Raw genomic sequence first — 23,886 nt, forward strand, 5'->3', positions numbered from 1 at the left:
GAACAACAGGATATTCATATTCATATTCATGTCGGGGCCGTGATCTAACTTTTTCTCTCTTTTTTTTTTGGGGGGGGTCACACCTGGCAGTGCACAGGGATCACTCCTGGCTCATGCACTCAGGAATTACTCCTGGCCGGTACTTGGGGGACCCTATGGGATGCTGGGATTCGAACCCAGGTCGGCCACGTGCAAGGCCAACGCCCTCCCCGCTGTGCTGTCGCTCCAGCCCCGGGTGGTCTAACATTTTTGACGAGACAGAAAGCATCTGTCAGTACCGCAGTTCCCGAATAGACACCGCCCCCCCCCCTGTCCCTCCCCTCCCCCCCAGTCCTGTCTCCCGGTCACCTGTTCCTCTGCCCTTTAGCTCGGGCGGCTGCGCCCTGAGCAAACTCATTTTATCTCCTTTTATCTCCTTTTTATCTTTTTATCTCCTTTTATCTTTTTATCTCCTTTTATCTTTGTTCTTGTCACCCTCAACATATCACTCCGAGATTAGACTTGCTGCCCTAGAACTGTTTGTCACCCACTTAGTCCCCGATTGATGGAGCATTTCGAGACCAGGATGTCAAATACACTCATTCATTTTCAGTGAGTTGTAAAAAAACGCCCAAGCCCCTGACTTAACCCCGAGGCCGATTTCTCTGTTGAGCATAACTGTAGGGGAGAAGCTATTTAGATTTTTTTTGTTGTTGTTTTTTGGGTCACACCCGGCGATGCACAGGGGTCACTCCTGGCTCATGCACTCAGGAATCACCCCTGGCGGTGCTCAGGGGACCCTATGGGATGCTAGGATTCGAACCCGGGTTGGCCGCGTGCAAGGCAAATGCCCTACCCTCTGTGCTATTGCTCCAGCCCCAGAAGCTATTTAGAGAGGCGCAGTCTTCATTCTCACATAGGGCGGGAACCCAGGTTTGGGCTTCCCTGAGGTGATACTGCCATGGGAATTTTTATCTCTTGGAGAGGACTTTGTTTTTGTTTTTGTTTTTGTTTTTTTGCCTTCTGGGTCACACCTGGCGATGCTCAAGGCTGACTCCTGGCTCTGCACTCAGGAATTACTCCTGGCGGTGCTCAGGGAACCCTATGGGATGCTGGGAATCGAACCCAGGTTAGCCGCATGCAAGGCAAAGGCCCTCCCCGCTGTGCTATCGCTCCGGCCCCTCTTGGAGAGGACTTTGGGGGAAGTTATGGGTAGTGATTTTTCTTCTGGTCTTTAGCTTCACCCTAATAAGTTTAGATATCATGTTTTATGGCCGCGAGGAAATATGTTATCCCCTGTGATGGATAGAAAAATGTGGCCTTTTTTTTTTTTAAGTTTTAAATTTTTTTATTGAATCACTGTGAGATACAGTTACAAGTTTTCATGTTTGGGTTACAATCACACAATGATCAAATACCCATCCCTCCACCAGTGCACATTCCCCACCACCAATATCCCGGGTATACCCCCCCCTTTTCCCACCCTCCCCCTGCCTCCATGGCAGACAATATTCCCCATACTCTCTCTCTACTTTTGGGCATTATGGCTTGCAACACAGACACTGAGAGGTCATCATGTTTGGTCCATTATCTACTTTCGGCATGCATCTCCCATCCTGACTGGTTCCTCCAGCCATCATTTTCTTAGTGATCCCTTCTCTATTCCATCTGCCTTCTCCCCTCCGCTCATGAGGCAGGCTTCCAGCTATGGGGCAATCTCCCTGGCCCTTGTCTGTACTGTCCTTGGGTGTCAGCCTCATGGGATGTTATTCTTTGCTCCACAGATGAGTGCAGTCCTTCTATGTCTGTCCCTCTCTTTCACACCCATTTCTCTGAGCATGATACTCTCCATGTCTATCCACTTATAAGTCAATTTCATGACTTCATCTCTCCTAACAAATGTAGCCGGTTTTCAAAGCAAATGTAAATCAATCCTGGAAGGCAGGCTTCAAGGTGCTGAGGGACACTGTGTTTTCCTTGTGAGCTCACTGTTGATAATTGATGCTGAATCAGTTATGCGCTGGGGCCCATAATTCTATGCCTTGTATGCACCACTGCGTTTGCTGTTCCTAAGAGGGAGAATAGCTCACTGATCTGTGTGTGTGTGTGTGAGTGTGTGTGTGTGTGTGATGTAAATATTCCTAGAAAACTATAATAGTTTCTAACTGTATAAATAGAAATTCAGAAGGAAGTTTTAGCTTCCTCTTGAAAGCTTATTTATTTATTTATTTATTTATTTTTTGCATTTTGAGTCACACCCGGCAGTGCTCGGGGCTGACTCCCGGCTCTGCACTCAGGAGTCACTCCTGGCGGTGCTCAGGGGGCCCTATGGGATGCTGGGACTTGAACCCGGGTCGGCTGCGTGCAAGGCAAACGCCCTCCCTGCTGTGCTATTGCTCCAGCCCCTTCAAAGTTTTTTTTATAAATTAGGTCACTCACTGGTAGGTCACTTTCGTCCCGTTGCTCATCGATTGGCTTGAGCCGGCACCAGTCACGTCCCCATGGTGAGGCTTGTTGTGACTGTGTTTGGCATTTCGAATACACCACGGGGAGCTTGCCAGGCTCTGCCGTGCGGGCGGGATTATCTGGGTAACTTGCCGAGCTCTCCGAGAGGGACAAAGGAATCGAACTCGGGTCCACTGCGTGTGCTATCTCTCCAGCCCCATGTCTTGTATCTTGACCCTTGACTCTTAACGGATTGGGAAATCTTCATTTTTTTCAACTTGAAAAAAAGGGGGAAGAAATAAACCAAACCATGTCATGACACTGGAATTGGGGGGCGGGGGGCAGACAATCTCAAAAAATAGGGGGGAAAGGGGCTGGAGTGATAGCACAGCAGGGAGGGCGTTTGCCTTGCACGCGGCCGACCCTGGTTCGATGCCCGGCATCCCATAGGGTCCCCCAGCACCGCCAGGAGTGATTCCTGAGTGCAGAGCCGGGAGTCAGCCCTGAGCATTGCTCGGTGTGACCCAAAAAGCAATAAATAAATAAATAAATAAATAAATAAATAAATAAATAAATAAATAGGGATGAGGATGCAGTTGTTAAAATGAAAGTGGGCTTGTGGTGGGGAGGGAATATGGGGACACTGGAGAGAAGTTGATTTCGGTGGTAGAATTGGTTTTGCAGTTTTTGCTTTTTGGGTCACACCTGGCGATGCACAGGGGTTAACTCCTGGCGGTGCTTGGGGGATCCTGTGGGATGCTGGGAATCGAAGCTGGATTGGCCTTGTGCAAGGCCAACGCCCTCCACGCTGTGCTGTCGCTCTAGCCCCAGTGTTGAAGTTTTATATGCCTAGAAGTCAACTCTCTGTAATGTTGTAAATCATCGTTCGTTAATAAAAAGAGAAAAAGAACTGGAAATGGAGTCAGACCCAGGTCCCAAGTGGGACAGGCCTGCCCCAGGGGTCCGGAGTAGAATTGAATAAATGGGTTGGATGAATAGTCAGAATGAATAGTTCAGAATAGATCTTTTGTCTTTTGCCTTCTGTAAGAACTGAAATTTTCCTTTGGGGACCAGATTTTCCTATTTAAAAAAAATCAAGCCATTATTCTTAAAGGTTTTAACTAAGGAGTGATATATAGAAAAAAAAAAAAAAACTTGGACTGTTTGAAAATCCAAGACCAGGCAATGTGTTTGTAGGGGTTTGTAGGTGTTTCAGTTTTTTTTTTTCTCTCTCTCTCTCTTTATCTAAAGGATAAAGGTTGATTGAGTTCCTTGGTTTATTTACTATGAACTAAGCTAAAAATGGAAGAGGAAAAACAAGTAGCCCCCTAGCTGAGAAAGAGCCCCACCCTTTGTTATGCTGAGTTTCTTCCTGAGAACAAACAGTCCCAGGCCAAGAACTCCCTTTCCCTCTCCCCACTTAACCTTCTCTCTCCAACCTTGAGCTTTAAATTTTATTTATTTATTGTGATTATTTCTTTTAATTTTTCCTTTTTTTTTTTTTTTTTTTTTTTTGCTTTTTGAGTCACACCCAGTGATGCTCAGGGGTTATATATACTCCTGGCTCTGCGCTCAGGAACTACTCCTCGAGGTGCCAGGGGCACCTTTTGTGATGCTGGGAATTGAACCCCAGTCGACTGCATGCAAGGCTAATGCCCTCCCTGCTGTGCTATTGCTCCAGTCCCAACACTTTTTAATTTTTATTTATTATTTATTTAATTTATTTTGCTTTTCGGGTCACACCCAGCGATACTCAGGGCTGACTCCTGCCTCTGCACTCAGAAATTACCCCCTGGCAGTACTCAGGGGACCCCATGGGATGCTGGGAATCAAACCCGGGTCGACTGTGTGCAAGGCAAACGCCCTCCCCGCTGTGCTATTTCTCCAGCCCCACTTTTTAATTTTTAAATTGTATTTTCATAACATGGCTCACCGTCGCTGATTACATTGAATATTTCAGCACCAATCCCACCCCCGTTACACCTTCCCGCCAGTATTATTATCTTGTATTGCTTGTTAAGAATAGCATGGGATGTCTGGAAAGTCTTTCTCAGAGTCATTCAACAAAAAAGAAAAAGAAAATAGTTGGCGATGTCACATGGCCATGAAAGCGGCCGCGCCCTCCTGCAATTCTAAAATTTTAAATAATCGGGATCCAGAGACATCTCTGCAGCAAGCTTCTCGATCCAAGATTCTTTTGAGTCTCTGTATCAGATCACCTTTGGTTTGAAGTTTTGTTTTTTTTTTTTTAAATGTTTCAGCTTTTTGGGTCCCACCCAGCGATGCTCAGGGCTGACTCCTGGCTCTGCACTCAGGAATCACTCCTGGTGGTGCTCGGGGGGACCCTGTGGGATGCTGGGAATTGAACCTGGGTCAGCCTCGTGCAAGGCAGACGTCCTACCCGCTGGACTATCTCTCGGGCCCCTCCCTCGCCTACCTTAAAAACCAGCTGGGTGGGGCTGGAGTGATAGCACAGCGGGGAGGGCGTTGGCCTTGCATGCAGCCGACCCGGGTTCGATCCCCGGCATCCCATAGGGTCTCCCGAGCCCTGCCAGGAGTGATTCCTGAGTGTTGAGCAGGGAGGCAGCCCTGAGCATCACCAGGTGTGACCCAGAAAGGAAAAAAAAAAGTTAGCACACAAGGTTAACCTGTAACAACAGGTTAGTAACCTCTTACACAGGGGGCTAATGGCTCCAGGGTGAAATTCAACAATCTTCACACACTTTCTCCTAAGGAAACTGTTTTGGATCACTTTTAGTGAATTGTTTCTAATAAGCAGTACAAAAAAAAACAAACAAACAATGATTTAGGGCCTGCTAAGGGGCAGGCTTGAGTGGGTGGTTGGAAAATTTTGAAATAATGGTGGTGGGAAGATGTAACTGGTGTTGGAATATTGAATGTAATAAATTACTGGGAACAACTTTATTAAAATTAAAGGGGTAGAGCGACAGCACAGCGGGGAGGGCGTTGGCCTGGCATGCAGCCGACCCGGGTTCGATCCCCGGCATCCCATAGGGTCCCCAGAGCACCACCAGGAGTGATTCCTGAGTGCAGAGCCAGGAGTCAGCCCTGAGCATGGCAGGGTGGGACCCAAAATGCAAAATAATAAAGAAAGAAACAGAACCGCCTCTCTGCTGCATTTCTGAGCCTGTGGGTGTTGCAGGCTTTGTCATTCAGGTGATAAACAATGATTTCCTTTTCTGCCTGGAGCTCGGCAAGAATGCAGTGGGCCGGCTGAAAGGGGGGCTGTGTCTGCTCCCTCGGGCCTGCCCCGCAGCGGGCTGTGTGCTCCCCAGCGGGGATTCGAGTCTGGACTCCGTTCGTGCCTTGGTTCCGGACAGAAGCAGACACGCCTGTCCTGTAGCGTGTTCAGGGGTGGCTGGCGCGGTGGCCCTGGGGTTTCCAGGAACCCCTGGGTGCCGGCGCTGGCGTCTCTCGCCGACTGTCCTTCGACTTCCGTCCCCGTGCCAAAGCCACCAGTCACTGCACAGCGAGGGCAGGGACGCGGGGACAGTCACAAAGGGCCCCTGTTCGGGGAGCTCAAAACTGAAAACACTAAATAAAAAAAAGCAGCCGAAGACCCCGAGGAGTGGCACTGCTTGGGGGTGTGAGTCGGGGGTCGCCCACGTACCGGGCCCCCGCCCCCCCAAATTGAAATAATGGTGTTGGGAAGGTGTAACTGGTGTTGGACTATTGAATGTAATAAATTACTGGGAACAACGTTATTAAGATAAAATTAAAGGGGTGGAGCGACAGCACAGCGGGGAGGGCATTGGCCTGGCACGAGGCCGACCCGGGTTCGATCCCCGGCATCCCATAGGGTTCCCCGAGCACCGCCAGGAGTGATTCCTGAGTGCAGAGCCAGGAGTCAGCCCTGAGCATCGCCGGGTGGGACCATTGCTTCCCCTGTCAGGGCCACCCTGGCCTGTCCACGGAGGGCACAGCCACCACCACAGCAGTCCTGCCCCCCTCCTTGGCTTCCCTCGGCCACACCCAGGGCCACACTGTGAGACACCGACATCCCGTGGCACTGTCCTGGGGCTCAGGTCGTGGCCGGCTCTGCGCAACGCGCCCCGGTGCAGTGACTCTGTGACGCCAGCCCCGATTTGGAAGCCCCTCTCCGGTCGCTCGAGAAGGAGAGTGAGCAGGAACGGTCAGTTGGGGGAGAAAGACTCTCACCGGAGTATGGGGGACACCCACGTGCTTGCTGGCGTGCTCGGTGCGTGGGGCCGGCTGCACCCCGGAAGCCCCAGGACTGTCACGGAGCAGCTGCCCTGTCCCTGAAGGGCTAAAGTTTGTCTCTCCTGGGAGCTGAGCTGCCCCGCCACCCTCAGCTGTGCCGCTGGGCTGGGGTGATTGGGACCATGACCTGTGACCCGGAAGGACTTTGGGAACTGCCGGGTGCTGAGGGGTCGGTGTGAAGGACGGGCATGGTGGGGGTGTCTCCGTTGGGCTTGTTGCTCCCCTGTGCAGGGCAGCAGACCCGGGGGGGTGGCGCTGTCTCTTACCCTCTGGGTTGGACTGGGGGGGCTCACGCCTTTGTTGCCCCGAGTCCTTCCTTGCAGGGGGGCAGGGGGGAGGGCGTTCATTCAGGCACCGTGTCATTCAGTGGACGAGAGCCAGGAGGCCGCTTAGTGAAGGAAGAGAATTTTTATTTCATTTTATTTTGTTTTTGGGTCACACCCGGCGATACACAGGGGTTACTTCTGGCCCATGTACTCAGGAATTACTCCTGGCGGTGCTCGGGGAGCCCTATGGGATGCTGGGAATCGAACCCAGGTCGGCCGCGTGCAAGGCAAATGCCCTCCCCGCTGTGCTATCGCTCTAGCCCCGAGAATTTTAATTTTTTTAATTTTATTTTTTGCTTGCTGGGTCCCACCCGGCGATGCTCAGGGCTGACTCCTGGCTCTGCACTCAGGAATCACTCCTGGAAGTGCTCGGGGGACCCTATGGGATGCTGGGGATCGAACCTGGGTCGGCCAGGTGCAAGGCAAACACCCTACCTGCTGTGTTATCACTCCAGCCCGGAGATGTAGCACTGTCGCACTGTCGTCCCGTTGCTCATCAATTTGCTCGAGAGGGCACCAGTCACGTCTCCATGGTGAGACTTGTTGTGACTGTATTTGGCAAATCGAATACGCCACGGGGAGCTTGCCAGGCTCTGCTGTGTGGGCGGGATCCTCTCGGTAGCTGGCCGGGCTCTCCGAGAGGGACGGAGGAATCGAACCCGGGTCGGCTGCATGTAAGGCAAACGCATCTCTCTAGTCCCGAGATATAACTGATTTAATGACAAACGGAAACCACCAAGAATGGGCATTGCTATCGGTTCCTCACACTGTCTTCCATGTGTTTGTGGGGCACCCACCTGGCGGTGCTTTCGGGCTGCACCCAGCCTGGTGCTCGGGGGACTCTTCAATGCCAGGGTCCTGCAGAGCGAGTGCCCCAGCTTCCGGCACACCCTGATGTCTCACTGAGACATACTCGCGTCCTCAAGTTAAGTTTGGGCCACTCTTTATTTTCAAAGCGAAGATTATGACCAGAGCAGAGTGTCTTAAGGAAAGAAACATATTTCTGACTTTTAGCACTGTGATCCACTCTGATCGTCTGACGCCATCTGTTTTTTTGAAAATTTTTGTCTGTTTTTTGCTTTTTGGGTCCCACCCGGTGATGCTCAGGGGTTCCTCCTGGCTCTGCACTCAGGAATCACTCCTGGCGGTGCACGGGGGACCCTATGGGATGCCGGGGATCGAACCTGGGTCGGCTAGTGCCAGGCAAATGCCCTCCCCGCTGTGCTATCATCGCTCCAGCCCCTTAATTTTTTTTATTTTATAAATTATTTCACAATATTTGATGACAATTAACATTCAAACACCAATCTCAAACACCATGATGCCTTCCCACCAACTGTATTTTGGGTGTTTCCATCCCGACCCCCAATCCCTGACACAAAGCAGAACTGAAATAATATATTTTGTATTGTTTGTTATGAAAACCCTGACGCCATCTATTAAGGACTTAAGTTTGCAAAATAAATCTGTGTTTTCGAAGATTACATACACAGGGGCGTTTGCCCTGTACAGAGCCAACCCGGGTTCGATCCCCGGCATCCCCTCGGGTTCCCTGAGCCCCGCCTGAAGTGATCCCTGGGCACAGAGCCAGGAGTGGGCCCTGAGCACAGCCGGGTGTGGCCCCCCCCCAGACAAAACAAACCGAAGTGACAGAGACACGCACCTAACCTGCGTGTTTGCTCACTACCTCTGCCGTAAGCTACCGAGTTTCCGAACTTCGAAAATCTGTATTTAAATCTGACCTCACAAGGTTCAAAGTGAGCATCTCTGAAATGTGTGTCACCCTCTGCCCCGGAAACAGGACAGAGTTTGAAACTGTTGGCTTTAAAAAAAAAATTAAAAACACAAAACAGCAAAAGCGCTTTTCAAACCAACACCCCCCCTCCCCCGCCGCACACCCCTCCTCTGTCCAGAACAAATGAATGACCTGCTTGGCAAATCACGGGGCGGCTGCTGAGGTTGGGAGCCCGCCTGCACCCAGCGCAGGGGTGAGTCAGGAGGGCCGGCTATTGTGTAGCGCTCTCCAGCAAAAGAACCCGGAGGAGAGAGGAAAAAAAAAAAAAAGAAGGATTGAGTTTGCCTGGCATTCTCGCTGGCTTTTCTGCATTCCAAACTGTCTGAGGCACCACTGGGGCTGAGAGCGAGGGCTGAGAGCAGGGCCAGAGTTCAGTCCGCGGAGTTTCTGACGGGCATGCCGGAAAGATCATGCTAGCGACGCCCAGAAACTTGGCAGAATGCAGACCCCAGGTAAGAGCAGCCCGTGTGCGCACGTGGCTGCCGGGCGCAGGGGCGGGAGGCACTGTGTTCTAAAGGGAGCTCGCTGCGACTTCAGGAACTGTGTTCTAAAGGGTGATCGCTGCGACTTCAGGAACTGTGTTCTAAAGGGAGCTCGCTGCGACTTCAGGCACTGTGTTCAAAAGGGTGCTCGCTGCACCCAGTGGCTGTGTCTCCCAGCAAGTCAGGGGTCGTGGCCTGACTGCAGGTTGTCACCGAATGGGGTGTGTGAAAGACGCTGGGCGGTCCAGAACAAGCCAACCCCCCCCCCCCTTCCCCAAGCATGGGCCGGAGAAGCGCTCGGCTACTCCAAGGGGGAGTGAGCTTGCACAAAACAGACTCCCCCCGCCCCGGCTGCTCGCTCTTGTGTCAGAAATTGTTTGAAGCGGGTGACACTTCCTCCGGGTGTCCCGAGGGATCATTTGAGGGAAGTTGCAGATGTCCCTGGGGGTGCTGGGCGGCCTCTCCCGCCCCTGTGGCATGGGACGAATGTCTGTAAGGGGGAAAGTTGGGCAGGTTGGGGCACACACGCAGAGCAGTTTCACCGAGAGCTCTGTTTGTTTGTGCGTTTGTTTGCCAGAGGGTGTGTGTGTGTGTGTGTGTGTGTGTGTTTGTGTGCTTGTGGGCTTGTACATGTAGTCTGCCAGTGGCTCTGTTTGTGCATTTGTTTGCCAGAGGGAGGGTGTGTGTGTGTGTGTGTGTGTGCGCGCGTGCATGTGTGTGTGTGCACATGCGTGTGTGTGTGTGTGTTTGTGTGCTTGTGGGCTTGTGCATGTAGTCTGCCAGTGGCTCTGTTTATGCATTTGTTTGCCAGAGGGAGGGTGTGTGTGCACATGCGTGTGTGTGTGTTTGTGTGCGAGTGTGTGTGTGTGTATGTGCGCGCGTGTGTGTGTATGTATGTGTGTGCTCGTGGGCTTGTGCATGTAGTCTGCCAGTGGCTATGTTTGTGCATTTGTTTGCCAGAGGGAGGGTGTGTGTGTGTGTGTGTGTGTGTGTGCACGCACGCTCGTGCATGCACTCCACCAGTGGCCGGCCGGCTAGAGCTTTAACTTAAACTGGCACACAGAAAGTTCAGTCCCAGAGAGGCGGCCAGGTTGGCTCTCCGGCTCCTCTGTGAAAGGGACTGTTGGCGGAGACCTTTGCCCAGGCCCCCCGCCCGCCCGTGTGCAGTCAGGAAGCCGAGTTCCTGGCTCTGTTTCCCCTGGCTCCGGTGGCCGGCTTCTGCATGCTCCAGACCGTGTGAGTTCGCTGCCGGCAGGTGCCTGACTTTTGGCCCTTGAGAGCCCCCCAGCGCATCGGAAGAGCTCTAGGGGACGGATGGCATCAGAGCGGCATGGGTGCCCGGCCCTCATTCGGGGGCCGAGGACCTGGGTCAGCCTCAAAAAAATAAATAAAGGCTTTCAGTTTAAGAAAGTCACTAGTTATACGCTGCTTTCCTTTATTTATGTTTGCTTTTTGGGCCACACCCAGCAATGCTCAGGGGTTCCTCCTGGCTCTGCACTCAGGAATCACTCCTGGCGGTGCTCGGGGGACCCTAGGGGATGCTGGGAATCGAACCCGGGTCAGTAACGTGCCAGGCAAATAAATGCCCTCCCGTCTGTGCTATCGGTCAGGTGACTCTGATGTTTTTCTTTAAGAATGACGTAGTTTGGGCATGTTTTGAATATCTGCATTTATAAAATTCAAATTGCTTTTCATTTCGTCATACACATATTGATTTTCAGTGCCACCCCCCCCACTAAACTACATGAGGTTATAATACACTGTTTCTTTCTTTCTCTTTCTCTTTCTTTCTTTCTTTCTTTCTTTCTTTCTTTCTTTCTTTCTTTCTTTCTTTCTTTCTTTCTTTCTTTCTCTCTCTCTCTCTCTCTCTCTCTTTCTTTCTTTCTTTCTTTCTTTCTTTCTTTCTTTCTTCCTTCCTTCCTTCCTTCCTTCCTTCCTTCCTTCCTTCCTTCCTTCCTTCCCCTGGTCTTCTGAGCCACCCCCGACAGAGCTCAGGGGCTACTCCTGGCACTGAACTCAGGGCTCATTCTTGGCCGCGCTTGGGGAAACGAATGGTACCGGGGATTGATCCGGGGTCGGCTGCATATAAGGAACAAACGCCTGAACCCGTATGTTCTCTCTGGCGGTACTTTGGGGTTTTTTTAATTATTATTTGTTTGGCTTTTTTTGTTCTTTGTTTGCTGTGACACACCCAGTGATGCTCAGGATTTATTCCTGGCTTTGTGCCCAGGGATCTCTCTTGATGGTGCTCGGGGGGACCCTATGGGATGCGGGGATCAAACTTGGCTTGGCTGTGTGCACGGCAAGTGCCCTCCCCTCTGTCCTGTCACTTCAGCCCTCTTCGTCAGTTTTCAAAAAGAAAAGTAGTGTTGTTGTGGATCAGTCCAAATCTTAAAATTGCAAACACACCAAAAAAAAAAAACCTGGCATATAAACACGTGAAGCTTTTCCTGTCAGCTCGTAACTCATTTTGTCACTTGTATCTGTTTTCTGGGGGCAACAAATCATCCCTGGAATTACTCACCGCTCGCTCTGTTTCGCAGAAGCATTTAAAAATTCTGCCACGGGGGGCTGGAGCGATAGCACAGCGGGTAGGGCGTTTGCCTTGCACGCGGCTGACCCAGGTTCAAATCCCAGCATCCCATATGGTCCCCTGAGCACCGCCAGGGGTGATTCCTGAGTGCAGAGCCAGGAGTGACCCCTGTGCATTGCCGGGTGTGACACAAAAAGAAAAAAAAGAATTCTGCCACGGGTTGGACTGGCACCTCCTCTGCCCAAGCCCAGCTCTGGTGGGACTCACCCTTCAAGGGTCCGTCAGAAGGTGGACTTGTTCCTCCAAATGTGCGTGGGGGGGGGGGGCAGAAGGTCACCTGTGTGCCACCAGAGACAGTGGACATCTGTTCTCATTTAGTCCCTCCCAAAGGGCATCGTCATCAAGGCTGGAGCCATAGTACAGCGGGGAGGGCGTTTGCCTTGCACGCAGCCGACCCGGGTTCGATCCCCGACATCCCATAGGGTCCCCCAAGCACCGCCAGGAGTGATTCCTAAGTGCAGAGCCAGGAGTCAGCCCTGAGCGTCACCGGGTGGGACCCAAAAAGAAAAAAAAAAAACCAAGGGGGGGCACGGTCATCCCCCTTTTCCTGGCCGCTCTGGGGGGCTGCCCCAGGCTGCACCACGACTGGGAGAACATACAGTGGAGAAATCCGTGCAAGGGTCTCTGGTCCTCCCCCGCCAGCGGGGACTTGCTCCTCCGTGGGCCCCGAGCACGGGGGCAGATGGTGGCCGCCCGCCTCAGGGCCTGTGTCCACACGAGGGCGGGGGAGTGCTGAGCGTGGGCCTCTGGGAGCCGGAAGGAACCGTGTGAGTGTGACTGTCGGCCACCCGGTCACAGAGCACAGGGGCCTGTTTGTCTTCCTGCAGTGGAAGGCCCCGGGCTGAGCCTGCTGGTGGCACGGGGACCCCGAGCATGACACAGTGCTGTGCCCCTGATCCTGTCTTCTGGCACGGGGACATGGGGCTTCCGGTCAAGCCAGAAGCCTTCAGAGACCCCTGACCTGGTCCTGGGTTCCCACTGACCGGACTTAAAAGGAACTGTATTATTATTACTATTATTATTATTATTATTGCTATTATTATTGTTATTGTTTTATTATTGTTATTGTTACTGTTACTATTATTTTGCTTTTTGGGTTACACCTGGTGATGCACAGGGGTCACTCCTGGCTCTACACTCAGAAATTACACTGTGCTCAGGGGACCCTATGGGATGCTAGGAATCGAACCCGGGTCGGTTGTGAGCAAGGCAAATGCCCTCCCCGCTGTGCTATCGCTCCAGCCCAAAACTATATTATTATTATTGTTGTTGTTGTTGTTGTTGTTGCTGGGCTGGAGCGATAGCACAGTGGTTGGGCTTTCGCCTTTCATGCGGCTGACCCGAGTTCGATTCCTCCGCCACTTTCGGAGAGCCCGGCAAGCTACTGAGAGTATGGAGCCCGCATAGCAGAGCCTGGCAAGCTCCCCGTGTGTATTGGATATGCCAAAAACAGTCACAATAAGTCTCTCAATGAGAGACGTTACTGGTGCCCGCTCGAACAAATCGATGAACAACGGGATGACAGTGACAGTGAATATTATTGTTATTATGATGGAAAAGCCTGGCAAGCTCCCCGTGGCGTATTCAATACACCAAATACAGGAACAATAACAGGTCTCATTCCCTGACCCTGAAAAGAGCCTCCAATGGTTGGGAAAGATGAGTAAGGAGAGGCTGTGAAAATCTCAGGTCTGGGACAAATGGGGATGTCGTTACTGGTGCCCGCTCCAGTCAATCGATGAACAATGGGATGACAGTGACAGTGATACGGTGACAAAAATTGGGTCGTAGTCCATCAAAACCGTGTGACTCCCCCATTTGCTGCTGTGGTTTCTCTCTCCCTTGAGTATATAATTCTGCGTCTCCTGGTGAAAACTGCCAGACTGAATTTTTGGTGGCTTTTTTTGGGGGGTGGGGTGGGGGGGTTCCCACCCTGCATTGCTCAGGGCTTACACCTGGCTCTGTGCCCAGGGACCCGTCCTGTGCCCGCGGCCCCCGGGGACCCTCGTGGGTGCGGGGGATGGACCCTGGGTCACACTCATGCATCACAGCGCCTTCCCCACTGTCCATTGCTCCAGTCCCGGGGTCGCGACCCACTTGGAGTCCCGGGAGTCCCTTCCCGTGGACCCCCCTGGTCCCAGTGACTGGGGTCCTGCTGCCCTGACCTCCTGGACCTCGCCTGGGGGCTGATGGCAGGTTCCTCCCGCCGCTCTTGCTCGCCCCCTAGTGGCAGGTGTCGGCGGTGCTTGTCTTTATTTCCCAGCTTGTCACGGAGACAGGATTCACCAGGTTTTTCAGGGGAGTTGCAGCGCGCATTCTTAAAATAGCTCCTTCTCTCTCCCGCAGCGGGCCGAGGCGCTGCCCAGGTGCTTCCTAGGGGCTGGTGAGTCAGGAAGATGCCATGAGTCACGGCACCCCTGGTCCTTCCGAGGGCTTTCTCGACGTTCTTGTTTATTTTATTGTTTTTGCCCGTGGGCTTGCCCATCCGAGTTCCACGTTTAATTACCAGGTGTGATCCCAGTTGGTGCTCGGAAGCTTTCAGCGCAGATACTCAGAGGCCCTTTTTAGTACCGTAGTACTAAGTACTGAGTACCTTAGTAAGTCCTTACCTACTTACTTACCTTAGTAAGTCCTTAGTACCGACCCGGGTTCGATTCTTCCGCCCCTCTCGGAGAGCCCGGCAAGCTACCGAGAGGATCCCGCCCGCACGGCAGAGCCTGGAGAGCTCCCCGTGGCGTCTTCGAGATGCCAACACAGTCACAACAAGTCTCACCCTGGAGACGTGACTGGTGCCTGCTCGAGCAAATCGATGAACAATGAGACAACAGTGCGACAGTGCTACTGTTCCTTTTATGAGTCACACCCAGTGGTGCTCAGGGCTGACTCCTGGCTCTGCACTCAGGAATCACCCCTGGCGGTGCTCGGGGGACCATATGGGATGCTGGGGGTCGGACCCGGGTCGGCCGCGTGCAAGGCAAACGCCCTCCCCACTGGGCTATCGCTCCAGCCCCTCATTTTGTTTTTTTTAAACCAAGGAATGCCAAGTGAGCCCCCAAAGAACCCCAGGAAAAGCCCAGTGTGAAGGGCTGAGAGAACCGGGCGGGCTGGGTGACCCATCCACTCAGGGCAGGGCACTCGGCGTCTGCCAGGAACACAGCGCAGCGAGCTTGCTGGGCAGCGTCTGCCCATATGCTTCTCCAACGGTTCTCAGGAATATTTTCTGAAAATGAGACGCGGTCCCTCAAAGAGAGCAGGCTGGATGGCCCAGCCGCCTCCTGCAGATGGTGAAAGTAACATCCTGTCTCCCTCCGTCTGAGTTTTGCATGTCTTGGGTAAAGAAAAGAAGGCGCTGGGGGTTAGCTCATTTGCATCATTTCTCTCCCATATACTTCTTTTCCCCTCTGTTTGGGTCCCACCCGGCGATGCTCAGGGCTGACTCCTGGCTCTGCACTCAGGAATCACTCCTGGCGGGGCTCGGGGGACCCTAGGCGATGCCGGGCATCGAACCCGGGTCAGCTGCGTGCAAGCAAGCCCCGCTATACTATCGCTCCAGCCCCTCACCCATATACTTTCCTTGCATTCATGCCAGTTTCTTTGAGGGATTTTTTTCCTCCACAGTAGTTCAGCGATACACCATAGCAGCCCAAAGACAGTAGCCCTGAACATTCCGGCAACTTGTTCCTCAGATTTGGAAATCTGATTGCAGTTACCCTATCTGTACTCATTTGCTGGTTTTGCAGTCACAGTGTAAACAAACCTTTCCAGGTAACATTTCAGAGCATAAAATTTTCAAAGCTACACAGCAGGGAGGGCGTTGGCCTTGCACGCGCCGACCCGGGTTTGATTCCCAGCATCCCATAGGGTCCCCTGAGCACCACCAGGAGTGATTCCTGGGTGCAGAGCCAGGAGGAACCCCTGTGCATCGCTGGGTGTGACCCAAAAAACAAACAAAAAAAATAATAATTTCAAAGCTATAGCTATAGTACAGCAGGGAGTGTTTGCTTTTATATGTAGCCGGCCTGGGTTCGATCCCTGGCATGCCCTAGCACCCCCCCCCTTCTCCCACCCCCTCAGCACTGCCTGACATAATTCCTGAGTGCAGAGCCAGGAGGCAGCCCTGAGCATCTCTGGGTGTGAGCCAAGAAGCCAAATAAATAAATAAATAAATAAATAAATAAAAATAAAGCGTCTCTACTGGCGGGAGTGGGTGGCGTGCTCGCCCCCCTCTGAGAGACGGTGGAGACGGCCTTGCCTTCACCAGCCAAACCAAAGTCGTGCTCTGAAGAAGGGAGCCGAGGAGAGACCACCAGCATCCCACAGGGGGCGGCCAGCGGCCTCGAGCACACACACGTGTCAGCACCTCCCAAGCCAGAATGTTCTCGCTGTGCAAAGAGAATTCGAGTGAAAAGAGCGGAAATCTCAGGTGTACGCCCTGTGTCTCTGAAAGCCATTTAGGTCAGCCCTGGATGAGACAGCTTTTTTTTCCCTTCCGGGTGTGTGTGTGTGTGTGTGTGTGTGTGTGTGTGTGTGTGTGTGTGTGTATTTGTGTGTGTGTGTATTTGTGTGTGTGTGTGTATTGTTAAATGAAAGAGTATTTAAAACCAGAAATGCGGCCTTTTTTTCTGTTATTTATTTATTTATTTGCTTTTTGGGTCACACCCGGCGATGCTCAGGGGTTACTCCTGGCTCTGCACTCAGGAATTACTCCTGATGGTGCTTGGGGGACCCTATGGGATGTTGGGAATCGAACCCGGGTTGGCCATGTGCAAGGCAAAGGCCCTCCCCGCTGTGCTATCGCGCTAGTTCCCATTTATTTATTTTTATTTATCAATGTATTGCTTTTTGGGTCACACTCAGCGATGCTCAGGGGTTCCTTCTGGCTCTGCACTCCTGGCCCAGGATCCAATCCGTGTGGGCCGTGTGCAAAGCAAACGCCCTCCCCGCTGTCCCATCACTCCAGGCCTCTATTTATTTCTTTTCACAAAGGAAAGTCGAACCAATTATCTACTGCTTTTTCTTAGAAACGTATCTTAACCGTGAACAGGGCGCAAAAGATGTTTGACAATAAAATGCTAATTAATAAGGAAGGAGCATCCTGGTCGGGGCTGTTTTACTGCTCTAAGTGCTGAGATTTATGGCAGCTTCCGGCAGGGTTCTCCTGGAGTCAGGAATCAGAAACTCGTCCTCGTTTTGCTTCATTCTTTTTTTTTTTTTTTTTGGCTTTTTGGGTCACACCCGATGATGCACAGGGCCGACTCCTGGCTCTACACCCAGGAATCATTTCTGGCAGTGTTTGAGGACCCTATGGGATGCTGGGAATCGAACCCGGGTCGGTCGCGTGCCATTCCAACGCCCTCCCCACTGTGCTATCGCTCTGGCCCCTCGATTCATTCTTTTTTTGGGGGGGGACCCAGCGATGCACAGGGGTCATTCCTGGCTCTGCACTCAGGAATCACCCCTGGCAGTGCTCAGGGGACCCTATGGGATGCTGGGAATCGAACCCGGGTCGGCCGCGTGCCAGGCCAACGCCCTTCCCGCTGTGCTATCGCTCCAGCCCCTCGCTTCGTTCTTGCGTTTAAAGGTGGGCTGCCTCGGGCTCTTCCCCACGCTCCCACTGGCCTTCCAGGGGGCTCTAAGCCTTGTTCTGACGTCCCACCCCGTCCACTGCTGGGTTTTTCTCCCTGACAGTCCGAGGCAAGAACATTATTTTCAGCCTCACCCCCCTGAGCACGCCAGCTCCTCCGCCCCCTCGTGGAAGAGGCCGGATGTGCGTGCCCACCTCCCCCAAAACGGGCATCCGAGGGGCCTCCGGGATGGGAAAGACGCCCCTCCGCATGTGAGTCATCGGGGACACGCCAGCCCACATCAGAACAGAGTCCCAGACCCGCCCTCGCATGTGCAGGGGACCGGCGGAAGCGCCGGGGGGACGGGATGCCCACACAGCTGACAGCCCCACTGGGGAGCGAGAGCAAAGGAGCCCGAGCTTGGCATCCGTGCCCATCGGCCTGGTTGGCGGCCGATAGTCTCGTCACCGGCCAAGCCATGCCGCTAGACCCCACACCAGGCTGTTTCACTCAGGGCGGCTCAGAAGCGGTGAGACCCCTCCCTGCCACAAGGGACCCAGCCCCGACCACTGGAAACCTCCAGAACCAACCACCGCCAGGCTCACGGCCACTCTCAACACGGTTGGGTCGAGCCTCACCCTCAAGGGAACCTGTTCCTGGACATCTCATGCCTCACACCGCCCAGACTCTAAGAGCGCCCACCACATTTGGTGGGGTTGAAACTCCAGGGAGAGGCTGGAGCAATAGCACAGCGGGGAGGGCGTTGGCCTTGGATGCGGCCGACCCAGGTTCGATTCCTCCGTCCCTCTCGAGAGCTCGGCAAGCTACCGAAGGATCCCGCCCGCACAGCAGAACCTGGCAAGCTCCCCGTGGTGTATTCGAGATGCCAAACACAGTCACAACAAGTCTCACCGTGGAGACATGACTGGCGCCCGCTCGAGCCAATAGATGAGCAACGAGATGACAGTGACAGTGATAGTGACTTTGTAAAATAGTTTTTTTCGTTGCTTTTTGGCTCATACCCGGTGATGCTCAGGGCTGACTCCCGGCTCTGCACTCAGGAATCACTCCTGGCAGTGCTCGGGGGACCCTATGGGATGCTGGGGATTGAACCTGGGTCAGCTGCATGCAAGGCCAATGCCCTCCCCGCTGTGCTATGGCTCCAGCCCCTGATTCCATTTCTTGACACACTCCCCTTGGCCTAGTGACAGGGGTAGAGACGGGGCTCATCCAGGTAGGGTGACAGCCAGAAGGGTGCAAGAGGAGGCTGGCGGGGGCTGGTCATGTTATTAAGCTTTTAGTCACAGCAATTTTTCAATTTTATTTATTTATTTATTTTGCTTTTTGGGTCCCACCCGGCGATGCTCAGGGCTGACTCCTGGCTCTGCACTCAGGAATCACTCCTGGCAGTGCTCGGGGGACCCTATGGGATGCTGGGAATTGAACCCAGGTCGGCTGCTTGCATGGCAAAAACAAACACCCTCCCCGCTGTACGCTCCAGCCCCGTGGTAATTTTTTTTATTATTATTGAGATGAAATGGAACGTGGAAAATTCAGCAGGGTAAAACTGGTAGAGAAGCGATGTGCCAGGGTCCTCTTAACTGGTGAAGAAATGGAATCGGTAGGAAAAAAATCTTTCCCTCCAGACTCATCTGAGCCCAGAGGACTCTGCTTAAGTGGTCGTAACAAATTTATGGAAGGTAATATTTGAAATTGCATGGTCTTCCTGCACGTCACCTGATTTGGGAGACGAGTGTGTTAACCTACCTGGCAGCGTTGCAAGTTTAGGGCAGCCTTAGACAGTCACTTGATGTCTAGATCCTAAACACGATGTTAGCAAATACAGAAATGCAAGAGCCAGAGCGATGGCATAGTTGGGAGGGCGTTTGCCTTGCATGTGGCGAACCCAGGTTCAATCCCGGCATCCCACAGGGTCCCCCGAGCACCGCCAGGAATGATTCCTGAGCTCAGAGCCAGGAGTCAGCCCTGAATGTCGTGAGGGGTGACCCCCAAGCCAAACCAACAGAAACAATCGAATAATGCATTTTGACAAACAGGTTTATAACTTTAATTTGAAATCCATTTAGTGTTGAAGAAATATGGGTAATTCATTAGTAAGAAACCCAAGGAGAAAAAATCTTCAAAGACATCTCATTTGGTGCAAAACCCGCATATAATCCACTTTCAACAAGCAGTCATAGTTAACTCTTGGCAGGACAGGAATAGAATTTTATTTTATTTTATTTTATTTTATTTTATTTTTTTGCTTTTTGGGTCACACCCAGCGATGCTCAGGGGTTACTCCTGGCTTTGCACTCAGGAATTACTCCTGGCGGTGCTTGGGGGACCATATGGGATGCCGGGGATCGAACCCAGGTCGGCCGCATGCAAGGCGAACGCCTTACCCGCTGTGCTATCGCTCCGGCCCCGACAGGAATAGAATTTTAAAAAAATTCCTTATTCTGATGAAAGAAAGGGGATTTCTTCCCCCCCACACACCCCCGCCCGCAAAATCTTCAGCAAGTGCCCTTCTGTTTCTTTTCTTTTTTTGCTTTTTGGGTCCCACCCGGTGATGCTCAGGGGTTCCTCCTTGCTCTGCACTCAGGAATCACCCCTGGCAGTGCTCGGGGGAACCTATGGGATGCTGGGAATCGAATCCGGGTCGGTCACGTGCAAGGCAAATGCCCTCCCCGTTGTGCTATCTATCGCTCCAGCCCCCACAAGAGTCATTCTTAATGATTAAAAGCTTTTCTGGGGGCTGGAGCGATAGCACAGCGGGGAGGGCATTTGCCTTGCACACCACCAACCAGGGTTCGATTCCCAGCATCCCATAGGGTCCCCTGAGCACCACCAGGAGTGATTCCTGAGTGCAGAGCCAGGAGTCAGATCTGAACTTCGTGGAGTGTGACCCCAAAAAGCAAATAAATCAATGAAGAAATAGATAAAAGCTTTTCCTGGTAGATAAAGCCCACGCCAGATGTCTCTGGTTCCTTACCGGGCGACTCCCCACTATTTTGGAAGTCTTGGTGCAGCTAAGCACGGGAAGGCAAGAATCGCAAATACATGCAGTTCTTATGACCTGGCAGATGATGTCATCGTTCGTTGAGTAATTCCCCTCCCCCCCACCTTTAAAGATCCTGAGTGTAGCGAGACCGTCCGTAGAAGCTCCACGAACAAAAATCAATTACACGTCTGCTAGCCATCAGTGCACCGGGAATGGATCTTTCCGAAAGAGACTATTTTGGGGAATAGGAAGGAGTTATTGTCGAGGAATCGCCCGAGTGCGCAAAGGTGCCTCCAAAGTCTCCCACAAGACTTCGTTACGAGAAAGGAGAGGAGAATGCGAAGAGCAGTTAATATCGTATATCGTATGTCTGGAATTAAAATATTGATTCATTTTCTGCTGCTTTCCTCTGTCCTTTAAATCCTAGTAAAAATTTCTTTTTTTTCTTTTTTTTTTTTTTTTGCTTTTTTGGGTCCCACCCGGCAATGCTCAGGGCTGACTCCTGGCTCTGCACTTAGGAATCACTCCTGGCGGTGCTCGAGGGAACCCTATGGGATGCTGGAAATTGAACCTGGGTCGGCCGCGTGCAAGGCCAACACCCTCCCCGCTGTGCTATTGCTCCAGCCCCGGTTTCTTCTTTTTTATTTTGTTCCATTGAATCACCACACAGCAGAGCCTGGCAAGCTCTGCTTTCTCAGAGGGACTTCTAGAGAGATCCATCGTGAAATCGCTTTGACTCCAGAGACCCACAAGTAATTAAAAGTTCTCGGAGAAGGAGCCAGAGCGATAGTACAGCAGGGAGGGCGTTGATCTGGCACGCGGCTGACCCGGGTTCGATCCCTGGCATCCCATAGGGTCCCCCGAGCACGGCCAGGAATGATCCCTGAGTGCAGAGCCAGGAGGAACCCCTGAGCATCTCTGGGTGTGACCCAAAAAGCAATGCATAAATATCACTTCACTTGTATCACGTGTCATCCTGTTGATCTTCAATATGCTCAAGCAGGCACTAGTAACGTCCCCATTCGTCCCTGTCCGTGCTAGTGTAGCCCAATGGTATCTGCTCGCTCCAGGAACAGGAAGAGCCTCAAATCATTCATTCAGGTTTTTTTTTTTTCTTTTTGGGTCATACCTGGCGATGCACAGGATTACTCCTGGCTCTGTACTCAGGAATCACCCCTGACAGTGCTCAGGGGACCATATGGGATACTGGGAATCGAACCCGGGTCGGCCGCGTGCAAGGCAAACGCCCTACCCGCTGTGCTATTGCTCCAGCCCTCATTCAGGGTTTTGACGAAGAAGTCTGACCTCTCGTGGGTGGGCGGCCACATGGTCTTTCGACGTCCCGTAGAGTCCAGTCAGTAACAGCTCTAGTCCAGCGGTCGTCTCTGAATCGCATTACGTGTCCGGCTCATCTGATTTTTGACGCCTTGGCAAACGAGACAGCGTCCCTGATTTTTTTTTTCCCCAGAATTGGAAATAGAAAAGTTTATTGGAAAGTAGACTACAAAGGAAAAGAAACTTTTTGGGAGTTGGGGAAAAACAGTGTAAGACTAAGTTAAATGTAGCTCATTTTGTTGTTTTGTTTTGTTTTTTTTAATTTTTATTAGTGAATCACCGTGAGGTACAGTTACAAACTTATGAACTTTCATGTTTGCATTTGGTTTACATCCCTCCACCAGTGCCCATTCTCCTCCACCAATGCTCCCACTATCCCTCCCAGCGTCCCTGATTCTTAACCCTCGACGGAGGGTACATAAATAAATAAAAGTTCTCGGGGAAATAAAAGTTGGGGGGACTTGCCCTATTCAGCTCTCAGCGGTTAAGGAGACGATGGCAATCAAGACACGGTCGTTTGGGTGCATGAAATAGATTGACGGGAGCCGGAGAGACAGTTCAGGAGTTAAGACTCTTGCCCTGCCGGCGGTCAACTCAGGTTTGCGTCCTGGCAACCAATGTGGCCCCTGAGCACCGGCAGGAGCAATGCCCGAGCACAGAGCCCGGAGTCCGTTCTGGACACGGCCCCAGGAGGCAGAATGGAAGTATCTTTATGCTAGAGGGGCGTTGGGGTCAGCACGGGGAGAAAGGGTCTTAGGGGTTTCAGGTGATGTTCTAGTTCTTCAACGGCGGTACCGGTCACCAAACTCTGCATTTATATTTGACTCGGTTTTCTGTGGTACATTACAGTTTCGATAAAGATAGATGGCTAGAGTGTAGTTAATCTTGGACCCGTGCAAGGCTGCACAGACCGGGGCAAATCAGAGGGGTGGGGGTGTGTCAGCCTGGTGCCTGCCCAAGCAGAAACCCCCAGCTGCCGCTTGCTTTCACAATCCAAAATTGCCACCATAGCCCCCAACCTGACTCCACTGTCTCAGGACGGACTTCATTGAGATATAATCTGCTGAAAATTCAGGTATGTGGGTTTTGTGACTGAAATCTCCGGGCTTTCTCGAAGTTGGGGTCGGCTACCTCCTCCCACCTCCCTGTACTTTCAGAAGCCTCGGCAGTCACAGCCACACCCCAAAATTGCCACCCAGTTAAAAAAAAAAAAAAAAGCTACTCCAGGGGCTGGAGCGATAGTACAGCGGGAGGGCATTTGCCTTGTACGTGGCCGACCCAGGTTCGAGTCCCAGCATCCCATAGGGTCCCCCGAGCACCACCAGGAGTGATTCCTGAGTGCAGAGCCACGAGGAACCCCTGAGCATCGCCGGGTGTGACCCAAAAAGCAAAAAAAAAAAAAAAAAAAAGTTACTCCAGCCTTACCATCTTGATAAAAATATTGAATGTCCTGAACAAACATGATAACCTCTTAGTACTTGCATTGCAAACCGTAATGCACAAAAGAAGAGAGAGAGAGAGAAAAGAAGTGTCTGCCATAGAGGTGGGCTGGGGAGGTGGGAGTGGCGGGAGGGAAACGGGGACATGGGTGGTGGGAAATGTGCAGTGATGGAGCGAGGGTGTTGGATCATTGTATGACAGAAACGCAAACAGGATGCGGGAAGGCGAGGTGACTATTTCATGAATATCTCATGAATATTCAGTAGCTTTTTTTAAAAAAAAAGGATAGAAGGCTATGTGAAAGAAAAGTTTTTTGTTGGGGTTGCTGAGGTGGCCAGAGGATTTGGGCATGTGCTTTGCAGGGCGGATTAGCTCCCGGGGGACTGCTTGATCCCCCCCACTTCCCACTAAAGTAATAACAGAATCCAACTTTTTTTTTTTCCTTTTGGGTCCCACCTGGCGATACTCAGAGCCACCTCCTGGCTCTGCACTCAGGAATCACTCCTGGCAGTGCTTGGGGGACCCTATGGGATGCTGGGAATTGAACCCGGGTCGGCCACGTGCAAGGCTAACACCCTCCCCACTGTGTTGTCACTCCATGTTATACTATAGCACTGTCACACTGTCGTCCCGTTGTTCATCGATTTGCTTGAGCGAGCACCAGTAATGTCTCCATTGTGA

General features: G+C 52.2%; 1 protein-coding gene across 2 annotated transcripts in view; it reads left to right on the forward strand.

Annotated features, from left to right (window-relative positions):
- Positions 1 to 23,886, forward strand: part of RASAL2 (RAS protein activator like 2) — a 247,788-nt gene that overhangs the window by 138,500 nt on the left and 85,402 nt on the right. The window contains exon 1 of one of the 2 annotated variants that reach the window (XM_055121461.1): positions 9,093 to 9,239. The exons of the other annotated variant lie outside the window; for it this stretch is intronic. Coding sequence (XP_054977436.1) covers positions 9,227 to 9,239 — 13 coding nt within the window. The 5' untranslated portion in view covers positions 9,093 to 9,226. Of the gene's footprint in view, positions 1 to 9,092; positions 9,240 to 23,886 lie in introns of those variants that run through there. 2 annotated transcript variants of the gene reach the window in all.

This window comes from Sorex araneus, chromosome X (genome assembly GCF_027595985.1).
Source record: "Sorex araneus isolate mSorAra2 chromosome X, mSorAra2.pri, whole genome shotgun sequence".
NCBI lineage: Eukaryota > Metazoa > Chordata > Mammalia > Eulipotyphla > Soricidae > Sorex > Sorex araneus.